At 55.1% G+C, this 15,000-nt stretch overlaps 1 protein-coding gene across 1 annotated transcript in view; it reads left to right on the forward strand.

Annotated features, from left to right (window-relative positions):
* The window catches only part of si:dkey-100n23.5, a 152,671-nt gene that overhangs the window by 50,179 nt on the left and 87,492 nt on the right, over positions 1-15,000 (forward strand). The window contains exons 13-14 of the mRNA XM_035408512.1: positions 2,520-2,558; positions 13,099-13,177. Of these exons, the coding sequence (XP_035264403.1) occupies positions 2,520-2,558; positions 13,099-13,177 (118 nt within the window). The remainder of the gene's footprint in view (positions 1-2,519; positions 2,559-13,098; positions 13,178-15,000) is intronic.

The following is a 15,000-nucleotide window of genomic DNA, read 5'->3' on the forward strand; positions in this document are numbered from 1 at the left end:
CCTTTCATCCTCCCCTCCGTGCCTCCTGCTCATGCTGAGTTTGACTGCGTTCCAGAACCCCGGTTCCGCTCCCAGAAGAGGAGAGGGCCTGCTTCTGAACCCGGGTTTCTGCGACTCCGGCCTCTGCTGGGTGGATTCGGGCCGGGTTAGGGAACAGGGGCAGATTAAGACTCTCTGACAGTCTTCTGCGCAGCGAACGCGGAGGGAGAGATTTGAGGTTTGGGAGTCAGTAGGAGCGTATGAGGGCTCTGCGTATTTCCCTTCTGATCACTGACGTGTTACAGACGTCTCACGAGGAGGCGGCAGAACTGCAGCTCCAGACTCCAGCTGCGGCCCGAGTCACACTCTGAACATGACTAAAAAAAGAACGTTCCAGCTCTGTAGCTGCTGAGAGAACAACTCCCTGCCCCTCCCCCATTTATAGACCCCCCCCCCCCCACCCCCCATGCAGTCACTTTTTCCCTTACATTTACAGGTTTTATTAAGCAACAAAAAAAAGATATACACTTTTCCAAATTTATACATGGTAAATAAAATTTCTGTTTTTGATGTTAAGTTCAAAATGTCATTTCTAAACACAAGAGCTGGTCTGCCTTGATGTGTTCGCTCCGGCACTGCTAGTTCACTTCCGATTGGTGGCCTACTAAAAGAACACACAGCTGATTGGTTAAACTGTAAACCACCGTGTCTTCAATCCGTGATACTAGCCTATATGTGTAACAAACACTAGTGGAATTACCTTGCCCTGGTGATTTTTTTATTTATTTAATCAAATTAAACTAATGAAACTAAATTAACTCCTTCATTATTTTTATTAGATTACCAAGGCAGTAGAATGTCATCTTGAAGTAGTGACAGCCTATTTTCCCAGTTTCAGATTTTCTTGTACCATAGAGAACATAGCATTAAATTTGGCATGCTTAAAAAAACTGTGGTGCAGACAGAGCCCTTAGTTTGAAAATGTGGGTATATTAAAAGTGGTGTGACCAAAGAATCACTACCGTGAGTGTTGAACGTGTGATGAAAAGCAGTTTTCATTGACAGGAACGTCTTACTTCCAGTCAGCTTACCTCAGTTCAGGGAGCAAAGTAGACTTTATTAGGATACGGTGCAGGATGGAGGGATTGATTGAATTTCATACAGCCTTAAGTGCACTTGATTGAATCCCGTTCTTAGTTTGGAAAGTTGGTTTTAGCGATCACAGAACTCACCAAGTTGTTTGTGAATGCAAAATAATAATTAATTTAATCGTCAAGCCAAATCTAAGTGGGCCTATTTAACATGTGAGCCATCTTTTTTCCATTCAATTCATTTTTAAAGCTTATTTTCTCATTTAAATGGAACTTTTTGCCAACTAAATCGCAGACCTTTTCAGAGCAGATTTTTGCTCCCAGGCCAGTTTTGTCATTCCTCCTGTGCAGAAAAATAAGTGTTCTCTTCTTTCTAATGCACTCGTACGTATGAAAAGGGCCACGGAACACAGCGAGACAAAGAAAATGGCGGACGTCTGTGCAAACGATGTCGCAAGAAGGGCAGCAGCGAATACATGCCCATGACATGTCCTGTTTATATGTGGGGGGGGGGCGTCACTGCATTGTCACAACACTCAAAAAAGCGGAGACTGTGTGGTGCAGTCCCAGTGCGGCTGGCCGGCGTCCCGTATGCGGATCCCCCCAGGGGGGACGCGGGTTTGATTCCCCGACGTGACTCTCCACACTGTAAACCCATCTCTGTGTGTGACCCCCCCCCCCCCCCCCCCCCCGCTTCCCCCCTCCCCTGCCGGAATACAGAGAATCAGTGCATAGCGGAGCGGTACTGTCTGCTCTCCTTTAAAAACACAAAAGAAGCAGCGCGGGTGAGGTGTGGAGTGACGCGCGCGGGTTCGATCTGGCTCCTGCGTAACTGAATCCCCAGCGGCGGTACCCGAGATGAATCACCTGAGCACGACTCATTTTTTCCCGCGTCGTGTGCGGACGTGCGGTTTAACCCCCTCCCTCCCTCCCTCACATCTGGACCCACGGTCCAGGCCTGTCTTTGAACCTCGCGTGCGTGTTTGGATTTCGGTGCGGCATGGAAACAAACGAGCCAGGGTTGGGGTGGGGGTGGGGTGGAAGGGGGGGGGGGGTGGGGGGGTCCACAGGAGTGTTGTTTTTAGCAGGGTTCTGGGAGGGGCCGCGCCCCCCCTGCTGCTCCTTGCCGCATTAATCATCGTCTGGCAGCATTACCGCAATTATCGCGTCTCTTCCTAGACCGGACAGGGATCGCAAGGACACGATGAGCGCAACCTGCCCCCGGCAACTCTCTAGCGACAGAGAGAGCGGGCGGGGTGGGGTGGGGGGGGGGGGTAGGGGGGGGGGTAGGTTGTGCGTCATTCCCATGGAAACCCCCGTCCCCCGGTGTCACAGGGGTTGTCGGTACTCTGAGTATTAATAGTTTCAGCTGTGCCCCAATTCCCAGTGTAGTAAAAGAATTCTCTCTCCCTTTCCCTCTCCCCCCCTCTCTCTCTCTCTCTCTTCCAGCTGGATCACAGACAGTCACGTAGCCTGGAGATTTGGCATGTAAGTACACCCCAGCTCTGGGATGAGAGCGTGCGGCGATGTGGAGAGAGTAAGAGAGGGTGATAAGGGGGGCAGAGCGGGAGGTGGGGGGGGGGGGGGGTACACCATAGAGTGTTGTCAGAGGCCAGAGGTGCCAGGAGCAGTCCCACTTCACAGGGGTCACGTTTTGGCAGGGGTCAACAAGTGGAGTCTGACACCAGCCAGGGGTGAGGAGCCTGGAGCCCAATAGGCTGCCTGTCCATTCAAGAAAACCCCCCCATTTAAGCCTGAAAGAGAAGCCAGTTTACAAACCAAACATCAATGCTAGCTAAAACAACCTTGGTACCTGGCTCTAGCAGAGGGGTCCTGGAGAGCCTAGGGGTCTGCTAGGTTTTCGCTGTTACTCAGTATTTAATTAATCAATTACCAGCTGTTTACACGGTTATTTCCCCTCACCTGCTTTTTTTGGGCCTTAACTGGTTGGTGATTTTAAGATAAGGAAAACCACCAGACGCTACGTTCTCCAGCACGCGAGTTTCAGACCACTGCTCTGTACCGAGTATGCCTGGATGTTGCTGACTTGCAGCTCAAATGATTCGATTAAAAAAAAACTAAAAGAAAACAGACGGAGGATGACGCTGGCGGAGTCGTGCCTGAGGGCTGTTCGGGGATAAACACGCGCATGTGCTCCTGCAGGAGCTGCGCGTTCCCAGCAATATTTATAGTTTTATCCGTCTGCGGAGAGAGACCGGCCCCGCCCATATCGGTGTGCAGCTGTGTTCTCTTGGTCTGACCCGTGCGCTAACTCGGGGTGGGTTGACTGTCCCAGCCATCTGGTAATGTCGCTAATGTCACCGCGGCGCAGTGTGGGGCGATCCATGAGACATTCCGACGCCGAGCCCTCCTCCAGCCATTCCCTGAGCTCACGTCCACAAACACGTCTGAAGTCCGCTTCAAAACCACATTCCATTTATCAGGTCCTTTCCTGTCCTCGGTTAAAAAATAAAATAAAATAAACTGTAGGTTCCACATCCTCTGATCTCCACTTCCAGCATGTATATATATATATATATATATATATATATATATATATATATATATATATATATTAGCCTACAGCTGAATGTTTAGCAGGCAATTAAAGCAAGTCAAGCCCGTCGCTCAAGCATATAAGCACAGTGGCTCACTTGGAAAAAATTGACCCTGCAACCTCCATCTCCGTTAAATGGGACAGTTGAGGTGCAGCTCGCGTATACGTGAGTAAGACTCGTTTTTTTTTTATTAAAGATTCGTCAATTAAGTGTATTCTGTGCTGTTGTAGTCCGTGTTTGTAGAGGAAATACAGATTTCTCGCGATGCAGAGAAGGTCCGTTTTTAAACCGCACTTCTCTTTGATAGGAGAGCTCAGGCTCACAAAACAAAAAAGCGAAGGACTGCGTTTGAAGTAGCGTACGGTGGTGGTAGTGCGCTGGCCTCGCTGATGTGCTGCTGCTGTCGCTGGGTGACACTATGTGCACGCCAGTGGAACTCACTGCGTCCACGCCCTCCACAGTACCTAGACATGCAAGCGCGAATGCAAATGCGATAAGCCTTTGGAATTCATCCAGGGAAGCGGGAGAAACGTCTATTCCCTCTAGTAGCTCAGCAGCGTGTTCCCGAAGTGCCGCCCGCTGGGCAAACGGTCGTGCCGACTACTTTTATCCTTGAGCTGTTATAATAAACAAAAAAACAATAAGCTGCTATGCTATCGCTGCGCGATTTGCATGCTCTGTTTGTGTCGCTCTTTGTATGCTTCAGTGGGCACGAGACCTGCAGGAAAAACTCCTTTATTAAAAAATAAAAAATAAAAACACGACAAGACCGCAGCTAGAAAAGCCGAATGTGACACAGCTAAACTTAAGAACATTACGATCTCATTTTATGATTTTGTTTTGTGTTTTTAGGTCAGGGATGGATTTCCTCCTTTAATTATCTAATATCGATGCTTTCATTTTTCTGACGGAGCAGAACGTATTGGCTGGCTGGTTAGCTCGGCATCTCGTCAGCAAACGTAAGCTTGTGATGTATATAGGTCTAGATATCTGCAGTATTATGTACCGACACGATGTACCTGGCGACGGTGGTTTTACTTCCTAGAAAAATATTATTTCAGACATATACGTTTTGCTACCAAAACTTGAAATCATTTGTGTTTAACGAAGTCCTGTTGAACTCTGCTTACCTAGACTGGGAGAGGAGCACTGGGGAGATGTGAGGTGGTCAGGGATATAGGCATGAGCACAGCTGGAGCAGTGTGGCTACACAGCGTGTCATGGAAACCCATCTGTGTGAAGGACACAGCGAGCGAGTGGGACAGACTGGCCAGAGGCTCTCAAGACTATCTGTTCCTCAACTCACAGCCCTGTCCTCCTCCTCTATCTCCTTTTCATGCTTCCCCTCCTTCTCTTGTTCCTCCTCCTTCTTCGTCTCCTTCGCCTCCTAGTCCTCCTCCTCCTCCTTCACCTCGTTCCCCTCATGTCCCCAATCTCAGCTGAGTTCTTTTCCTTCCGTGCACTGAAATGTACCCCCCCCCCCCACCACCTCCCCTTCTCCGCCCCCCCCGTTGATCTCCTGCACTCCCTCCCCGTCCAGGAAGGCGATTGTACCGCCACTGGAGTGGGTGTGTCCCCCCCCGTCTCCCACCCGCCAATCCTGGCAGGGAAGCCGCTGGGCTGCAGGCGGATCACATCCCGCCGCCCCCCCCCCCCCCCCCCCCCCCCCCCGGCGGAGACGAAACCGCGGGCCCTCCTCCCTCCCGCACGAACACTATTTTTTTTTGTTCGGGCACGACGCAGACGGATCTCGCGTTTTATTGCCGTGGAAACCTTGCAGCTGTGCCCTTGGGCCCGAAACAAACATCAGAGTCTGGGCTGCCAAGCTGGCATTGTGTCGGCGGGCAGGCTCGGGCCGGGAGATGGTGGGCGTCGTTTTTTTTAACAAGCTGTCGGCCCGCCCGACGAAGATAAGCTCGCACGCACGCAGCAAAGCACTTGATCTCCACCCCCTCCCCCCCTCCCTCCCTCCCCCCCCCCCTTTACCCAACATAAATTACAGCCTGGAAGCCCAAACAGTCAGACCAAAAGAACTGTCAATACGGTATATTTAGCGAGCTGCCTTTCCAGCTCCGCTACCTGTTATTAGCGCTTCTATTTTAGCGTCCCCCTGCGTGTTTTGATAGCCCTTTTATTTATTTGTTCTCCGAACGAGCCGGCAGCGCTGGGAGCCGCGAGGAAATCTTCAAATTTTTGTTTTTTCCGAAAAAAAATCTTAATATAGATGATGGTGGTGGGGGGAGCCTTCCTCCTCTGAATTGGAGACGGGGAGGAGGTGTTGCGTAGTCTGGCTTCCCCTCTCCGCTCGCGTCCCCCCCCCCCCCCCCCCCCCCCTCCCCCCCCGTGCCGGTGCAGCCGAGCGTCATCTTTCTTCTTGGCAGACAATATCGTTTCATTACCGCCGGAGCTCTTCCCTTCCGCCGCCACCGTCAACAGGCTTCAGCAGCCTGCCCGTCCTCTGAGGACCCAGCGCAGAGCCCCCGCCAAGACCCACCCCCCTGCAGCCCCCCTACAGCCCCCCTGCAGCCGCTCCCCCCACAGCCCCTACCCCTACAGCCCCCCTGCAGCCTCTACCCCGACAGCCCCCCTACAGCCTCTACCCCTACAGCCCCCCACAGCCTCTACCCCTACAGCCCCCCTGCAGCCCCCCCACAGCCCCTACCCCTACAGCCCCCCACAGCCTCTACCCCTACAGCCCCCCACAGCCTCTACCCCTACAGCCCCTCTGCAGCCTCTACCCCTACAGCCCCCCACAGCCCCTACCCCTACAGCCCCCCCACAGCTTCTACCCCTACAGCCCCCCTGCAGCCCCTACCCCTACAGCCCCCCACAGCCTCTACCCCTACAGCCCCCCCCAGCCTCTACCCCTACAGCCCCCCACAGCCTCTACCCCTACAGCCCCCTGCAGCCTCTACCCCTACAGCCCCCCCCAGCCTCTACCCCTACAGCCCCCCACAGCTTCTACCCCTACAGCCCCCCTGCAGCCTCTACCCCTACAGCCCCCCACAGCCTCTACCCCTACAGCCCCCCTGCAGCCCCTACTCCTACAGCCCCCCTACAGCCTCTACCCCTACAGCCCCCCTACAGCCTCTACCCCTACAGCCCCCCTACAGCCTCTACCCCTACAGCCCCCTGCAGCCTCTACTCCTACAGCCCCCCTACAGCCTCTACCCCTACAGCCCCCCTACAGCCTCTACCCCTACAGCCCCCCTACAGCCTCTACCCCTACAGCCCCCCTGCAGCCTCTACCCCTACAGCCCCCCTGCTGCCTCTACCCCTACAGCCTCTACCCCTACAGCCCCCCCGCAGCCCCCCTGCAGCCCCTCCCCCTGCAGCCCCCCCGCAGCCCCCCTGCAGCCCCTCCCCCTGCAGCCCCCCCACAACCTCTACCCCTACAGCCCCCCTACAGCCCCCCCACAACCTCTACCCCTACAGCCCTCCTACAGCCCCCCCACAACCTCTACCCCTACAGCCCCCCTACAGCCCCCCCACAACCTCTACCCCTACAGCCCCCCTACAGCCCCCCACAGCCTCTACCCCTACAGCCCCCCACAGCCTCTACCCCTACAGCCCCTCCACAGCCTCTCCCCCTACAGCCCCCCCACAGCCTCTACCCCTACAGCCCCTCCACAGCCTCTCCCCCTACAGCCCCCCCACAACCTCTACCCCCACAGCCTCTCCCCCTACAGCCCCCCTGCAGCCCCCCACAGCCCCCCTTCAGCCTCACCCCTACATACCACCCTCAGCCCCCCAGCAGTCCTATACCCCAAACTATGAACCCCACCCCCCCGCCACTCATGGCCCAGGACAGGAGACAGAAATGAGCAGCACCTGTCTGCATGCTACACGGGGGAGGGGGGAGGGGGTGGGTGGTATAGAGGGTCGGGGGACGGGGGTTTGCGGTTGGGGGCAGATCCCACACTGGGGTAAAAACGGTCTGAGCACAGCGCAGACTGTGATGCTTCTCCTGCGTTACTTGCCGAGGGATGATGTTTCTTTGCTTTTTCTTTTTTTTAAACATTTTCTTTTCACAGAGCCCCCACCCCCCGCCCCCCCCACACCCGTGCGGGGGTACTGTGTGTTTTCACAGCGGCGGCGTTGTGGATTTACGGGGGCGGCGGCGCGGCTGAATTGTGTGTTTCGGTGTGACTGCGCGGGAGAAAGAGGGCGAGGATCGGGAGCTGGCTCTCTCTCTCCGGAGCCCGAAGCAGGATTGATTCCCCCCTCCCCCCTCCCCTCCCTCCCCCCTCCCCCCTCCCCCCGCCGTTTGTTCTCGTCAGCGGGGGCCGGCGTTAGCGCTCCCGAGCCGGCGCTGCGTGTTAGCGTGTTAGCGCTGCCGCGGCCCGGGCTGACGGGGGGGGGGGGGGGCGGGAGGCAGCGGCGATAATCTGCTGTTTAATCTTTAAGCCAGAACCCCCCCCCCCCAGGCTCCCCCCTCCCCCAAAAAGCCCCGCTCCTCCTGAGCAGGAAGTAGCCGGAGTTTAACCCTCGGAGGGAAGGAAGAGGGCCGGTACAGGCCGGGGAGCGGTGGAGATCCGGCGGGGGGGGGGGAGGGGAGGGTTAGGGGGGAGAGGGGGGGGCGCTCATCTCGCTCGATCAGAGAAAGCGGGCAGGCTCCCCCCTTTCCATTAGAGCGGCCATTTCCCGTAGATCTCGTATTTCAATTAGCGGGGGCGGCCCGGCGCGGTCGTATCGACCGGAGATATTTACACAGGTCGCTGCCTTTCAACCTGCCCAACCCCTCCCCCCCCGGCCCCAGCCCCCCTCCCCCCCCGGCCCCCCCCCTCCCCCCCGGCCCCCCCCAGCCCCCCGCCCCCCCGTCATGCATTTTTAACCAGGCGCTTGGGTTTCCGCCGCTCGGCAGCCCGCAGCCCGACCTCCGCTCAGACAGCCCCCCCCCCTCCCCCCCCCCCCCACAGCCCCGCCTGGCCTGGGAAAATCAAAACCAGACTCCGAAAAAAAAACAAAAAAAAACCCCTTTCTCTTTCTTCCACGCAGAAATGTTTGGCCGGAGGTTTTCTCTGCCCACCTATCCAGCGCGGGGGGGGGGGTGTGGGGGGGGGGGATGGGGAAGCTCGTCTGTCTGGAGCGGCTCTGCTCGTACCGCGCGCGGCTCCGAGCGACGGCCCCCCTGTTAGAGCGGGACCCCCGGGGGGGCGGGGGGGGGGGTTTCCTACGCTCGCTCGCCGCGGCCCCCGCGCCACTCAGGGGTGCGCCGGCGGGCACGTTGGCGTTAGGCTGCCGAAAGATTTATGGAGCGCTTCTCTGCTTTTGGGGAGGGTAGGGGGGGGGCGGGGGGGGGGGGGGGGGCTCAGCTGTCGGATGAGGTCAGCGTGTTCCATATGGCGCCACAAATCCTTACTGTGAATACAGACACACCCCCCCCCCCCCTCCTCCCCCAACGGGTTTTTTTTTTCATTGGCCTTACGCGCTGCATGTCTGGCAGTGATCCTGGACCCGTGTCAAACACTGCAACAAGAGACAAGGGCACAGTCTCAAAGTTACAATATTTAAAAAAAAATAATAAATAAAAAATAGCGCAGATCAAACCGGCCGGAGTTTTTAACCTTGACCGCTGTTCTTTCTTTTTTTTACCCTCCTGCAAAGGCGAATCAGACTGAGACTGATGTCACAGAACGGGCGCACGCCCGCCCCAATCACAATCACTGCTGGAGTCCGGTGCAGAGCTCATCAGCGGATCTGCCCCCCCCCATCCCCCCCCGTACCCCCCCCCCCCCTCCCAGTCTGAAGCCTTTTGGGAGGGGCAGCTAAGGCAGAGCTCTCTGCTGCTATCTCTCTTTTCTAAAACCATCGCCTGGCCGACCTTGGTGGGATTTCTCAGGTCTCATCGAGCTGAATCAATTTGAGAAAAACGTAGTTTAACCGGACATTTTTATTTTCTTTTTTTTTCTGCATTTTGCACTGCATAAAAAGTGAGGTCTATTATTACTGATACTGTAAACAATTTAGATTGATAGTATTAGGACAGTGCTTCTCCATTGCGTCTGAACATTCTAACCATAGATCGTTCTGCCAGTTCAGCGCTTCAATGCATAGCCTTCATTGCTATAAATACATTTTCTAAATAAAGTCAAATAAATAGGCTGCGGTTTGTGATGAATAATTAGTCTCAGGTCTGCTGCTGGGTTTCATGAGTTCCGCTGGGTTTGAGGCCAGACTGATGGAAAAAGAGCAGCATGGCCGGAGGTGTTCGGCTGAGGGACCGCACGAAGTCCGCTCTCCCGCACGAAGTCCGCTCTCACGCAGCGCCTGTGGCGCAGTACGCTCTCCCGCCGAGGGCAGCGGCGGCTAGCCTGGCGCTGTTAGCCACCCTTACTCGCAGCTGCTCTCTCTCTCTCACTCTCTCTCTCTCTCTCTCTCTCTCTCTCTCTCTCTCTCTTTCGCTCTCTCTCTATCTCTCTCTCTCTCTCTGTCTCACTCTGTCTCACTCTCTCTTTTGCTCTCTGTCTCTCTCTCTCTCTCTCTCTCTCTCTGTCTCACTCTCTCTCTTTCTCACTCTCTCTCTCTCACAATCTGTCTCTCTTTCCCTCTCTCTCAACCTCTCTCACTCTCAGTTCAGTTAAGTATTTTGTGTGCATAGCCTAAAATAAACACTGTAAATATTGCCAGAGCGCTAGTTTTAAACAGGAGACGGTTGGTTATTTTTAGAGGGAACGGGGGGAGAGGCAGGTGCCGTGAGCCGCACAGCGCCGCTCTCAGTCCCTCTCTCGCGCTCTGATCCACGCCGCCGGGAGGCTGGGGGCCTCTCCGCACGCAGGAGCGTCCGCTGGACGGGCGCCAGCGGCGGCGTTTGAAGCGGGCCGCGGCGGTGACTCACTCCTCTCCTCTGGCCCCGCCTCCCCCCCGGGTAGCGCCGAGCGCTCCGGCGGTTAAACGAGATAAACGGTCCTCCTCGCGGAACTTTCTTCTTCTTCTTCTTCTTTTTTTTCTTCTCCCCGCGGCTTTTTTGACGAAGGAACTGGAAGTGACGGAGCTTGCGCTGAACGCCGCTCCTCGGCGCGAGCGCTTCCCGGGGAAGGAGCGAGAGGGCGGCGGCTTGTTCGGTCGCGGCCCCGACCCTGTACACCGAACACTGAAACATCGCTCTCTCTCTCTCTCTCTCTCTCCTCTCCTCCTCTCTTCACCTCTCCCTCACCTCTCCCCCTCTCATTTTCTTTCCTTTTCCTTTCCCTCTCCCTCGCTAACCTCTCACTATCCTTCTGTCGTTTCTCTTTCATTCCTTCTCCCCCCCTCTCTCTCTCTCTCTCTCTCGCTCTCCTTCCTGGTAGTGCCCCCGTGCACAGCTGCGGAGAGCGGGCCCTAAATGGCAGATCGTTATCATGCTAATTAAGCCACTTTGTAACTGCGGCTCGTCATTGCCCTGCTCGTTAATGCTCCGCTCGCTTCAAATGGGATGCCATTTATTTCGCTGTGCAGGTTAAGGCACGTGTCGGGGCTGCGGCGTTCCGTCCCTCTTCGAGCCGGAACCCGCACACACACACACGCTCCCGTGTGTGTGTGTGCGTGCGTGTACGTCTGTGTGTGCGTGTGTGTGTGTGAGTGCGTGTGTGTACGTCTGTGTGTGCGTGTGTGCGTGTGTGTGTGTGTGTGTGTGTGTGTGTGTGTGTGCGTGTGTGTGAGTGTGTGTGTGTGTGTGTGTGTGTGTGTGTGTGTGTGTGTGTGCGTCTGTGTGTGTGTGAGTGTGTGTGTGTGTGCGTGTGTGTGTGTGTGTGTGTGTGTGTGTGTGTGTGTGTGTGAGTGTGTGTGTGTGTGTGAGTGAGTGTGTGTGTGTGTGTGTGTGTGTGTGTGTGTGTGTGTGTGTGTGCGTCTGTGTGTGTGCGCGTACGTCTGTGTTTATGCAGGTTATAAAGCTCTTGTTTAGAGGCGGGCTGACCCGGTGTGGGGGTGTGTTTTGGTTGGAGCTGTGCGGGCCTGATTGGCTGCGAGCCCAGGTCTGCGGCCGGGGGCGGGGGCGGGGGGGGGGGGGCTGAGCAGAGAGCGGCGCAGGTCTGCTGGCACCGCTGCAGCCGCCGCCCCGATGGCGGTAATCCCCCCACGGCCCGTAAATCACCCGGCGGAAAATGTCCGCCGCGCCGCCACCGGTGCGTGAGAACGCCGCGCCTTTTATCGCGTTAATATTTCACCCGCCCGCCGAGGGGTCAGGGCGAGCGCTCCAGGGAGCTTCAGACCACCCCTCCCCCGCCCCCGCCCCCGCCACCCCCTCCCCCTCCGCCCCCGCCCCCTCCCCCCAGGCTGAAGTGCGGTCGGGTGAGGTGCGGACGTGACTTCCAGCGCAGCAGTTCGGATCCTGTTGTGCTTCATTCTATTTTTTCCCCCCTCTCCCCCGTCAGAAGAGATTCGGAGCCACCCCCGCCCGTCTGAGGCGCTCTGCTGGGTCCGGGAGGTCACGGAGGACCGGGTGACCAGCGCCGGTCGGGGGTGCTGGTGCTGGTGCCGGGGGAGGGTTGGGGGCAGGGGGTGGGTTTGCTCTCGAAACAGGTTTCCGGAGCTCAGGGAGCTTTTAAAGCAACAGCGCACATTTTCATCTCCTGGGTCTGCTCTCCCCTCCCCCCTCCCCCTTCTGCTGGGGATTCAGAAAGCTTAATTAAAAGCAGAGCTGAACGCCGCGGTTTGGAATTTGATTAGAGGGCCCAGATTGCGCGCGGCGGGTAAAGCGGTTTCGGTACGGTGGGACGCGGGAGATTAGAAGCCGGGGCGGCATTTTTTTGGGAAACGTCGCTGGCCAAGGGACGGTATCCGCGCTGGCACCCTGTCACCGTTTGTTTGGGGGGGGGGGGGGGGAGGAGGTTCTGGGAAGCTGATGACATCATTTGGTTTCGCTATGAAGGGAGCGCATCATCGCTCAGGAATGCCGCGCACGTCAGGCGGTCTCATCCCGCGCATGTCAGGCGGTCTCACCCCGCGCCGTTCGCCGCTTCCGATTGGCCGCCCGCTCCTGGAAGCGGTGCTTATTTTGCCCCAAGGCCACCGCATACCCCTCCACCCCCCCCCCTCTCTCTTTTCATTCCTGGTCGTTAAACCGGACAGGGTAGTTTGTTTCAATGAAACTTAAATCTTAAAATTTAGGTCTTAAGCTTAGATCTTAAAGCCATTACCCATGGCTGTAAGGGCTCAGGTGAACGCTTCCATAGGTATGTCTGTTAATGGATGTCTTATCACTTATTGGTGAGAGGGCAGTTACTTATCAGAGAAAAGGAGTTTATCTTATCGTCCTCAAGGGAGGTTTAAACAAACTTGGTGTTCTTGATTAATATTTTAGGACTTTTTTTAAATTTTCTTCTGTGAACATTTAAAGGTGTTTTCACCTACAGGATTGATAGAGGACAGGAGTAAACCTGTGAAGTAATGGCTATCTGTTTTCAAGCAGTGGGTTTGAAGTTATGTCACTCTGTGTGCAATTGTTGTGAAATGTCTGTTCTTCATGTCTCCCCCCCCCAACCCATTAACAGATGGTATGTTCCACTGTTCACCTTGATCTTCCTGATGATCTGCTGCTATGCCCGCATCATCTATGTGGCCAATAAGAGGGTGAGCTAATTTTTCACTTCCTTGTTGTTGTTGTTGTTGTTGTTGCATCCAGTGGAGAAGGCTGGTCTAGACTAGGACTACTATTAAGTCAGACAGGTGTGTGTTTGCTTGCGTCAGTTGTAGAAAACTTACATTTACAGTTCCTTCCAAAATGATTCTTTGTTCATCTTTGTCAAGGGGGTGGATTTTTTTTGCAGGACACTGTCCATTTAGAGTGAGGTATTTAGCAGCTGCTGCTACATAGCTTTGATCCGCAGAGACGTACACAGCTCACAGTCTTTTTTTCACAACACGCATTCCGTTTGTACAGCTGAGTACGTACTGAAGCAGCTCGGGTGAGGCACCTTGCTCACGGGTACTACCGTAGCGAACCAGCTGGGAATTGAACCTGCAGCCTCTGAGTTTCTCACGCAGTTCCCCAGCCAGTGCAATACATTGTGTTACAATGTTGCCAAATTTCCTGTCTGTTTCTTGGCAAAGCCAAAGCAGAAATGCTAAAGGGTCATAGGGTTTAAAAGATGCCTGCCATTTAACACATTGAATCTGCTGTTGGTTAGATTAAGGACAGACGTGCTGGAACTTGGGTATTGCCTTCCACACCCATCAAACTCAACTCAGGAGTGACTGGTAGCATCTGTAAGCACTGTGACTGGATCACTTTCACCTTGTACACACTAAATGGTTTGGCTTAGGTTTGTCTTGAGTTACCTTATCTTCAGTCAGTACTTAGAGGTGCTGTCCATGCTGACAGGAAACAGGTGGGAGGTGTTGTCCACGCTGACAGGAAATAGTTGGGGATTGGGCTTCATTGCATTTCAGTGTGTTGGTTTCTGGGTTTCCAGTGTTGTATTGCAGTTCAGAACATCCATTGTCAAAGTTTTTCCTTGGTCAGCTCCCCTTAAATGAATTTTCAGAAGATGCATTGAATTGGAATGTTTTGGCTTCAGTGGTTGGGAGACAGAAGTCCAGTGTTAAGGATGCGGAGCTGCTGTTGTTCTAGTGTGTGGACTGGTCTCGTGGTCTGGCAGACAATCTAGACCTTGCCCGTGCCAAATTTTTCCAATTAAAAGAATTAAATTAAATAGAGAGCAGAGTATCTGGTCTTCAAAATCTGTGGAATGGGGTCACCTGAGTTCAGGGCTGCCCTGTGGTCCCAAAGCCCGTTCGGCCTGAAGACAACGTTCCACAGTGCCGCAGTGCTTTGTATGACCACGAGGCGCAGTGACATCACCGTGAGCTGACATCACAGCAATGACGGGTGTTATGCGTCATTCTCAAGGTGCTGGTTTTTACATTATATATCACTTTAGGCTGCGCTCACACCGGCGCGTTTTATCGACTTTTTAGACGCACTACCCGTCTTCATTTTATGAAGCCTACTCTGTAAAAGGTGCAAGAGGTGTCTTTTTTTTGCTGTTGCTAGACAACTGCACCCTGCTCTTATCAATCATGTGTGTGACTTATTTAACAGCATTAGCTGACTAATTTCACCCCGCAAATAAAGCAGCGTCTACGTCCATCACGGCACTGGTTCGTCATCGTGCCTTTAGACCGCTTATTTTTGTCACGGCGGTCACGATCCGTGAAATCGCACAACTTCGAGCGGGCGGAAGCTGCGACCGCCAGCTTCTCCTCCGTCTTCATTTACCAGGGGTGCGGACGGCAGAATCGAGGCCCGCCTCTGCTTTCGCCCGATTGGACGGCGGGCGATCGCGTGACGGTGACGCGGGATCAGAGTAGGGTCGTTTTCAGGCGCGTGCGCTTCCGCGCCCCGGGCAGATGAACGCCTGTCGCCCGGTGCGCAAAACCAGCGCAGAAAGCGC

Source organism: Anguilla anguilla, chromosome 3 (genome assembly GCF_013347855.1).
Source record: "Anguilla anguilla isolate fAngAng1 chromosome 3, fAngAng1.pri, whole genome shotgun sequence".
Classification (NCBI taxonomy): Eukaryota; Metazoa; Chordata; class Actinopteri; order Anguilliformes; family Anguillidae; genus Anguilla; species Anguilla anguilla.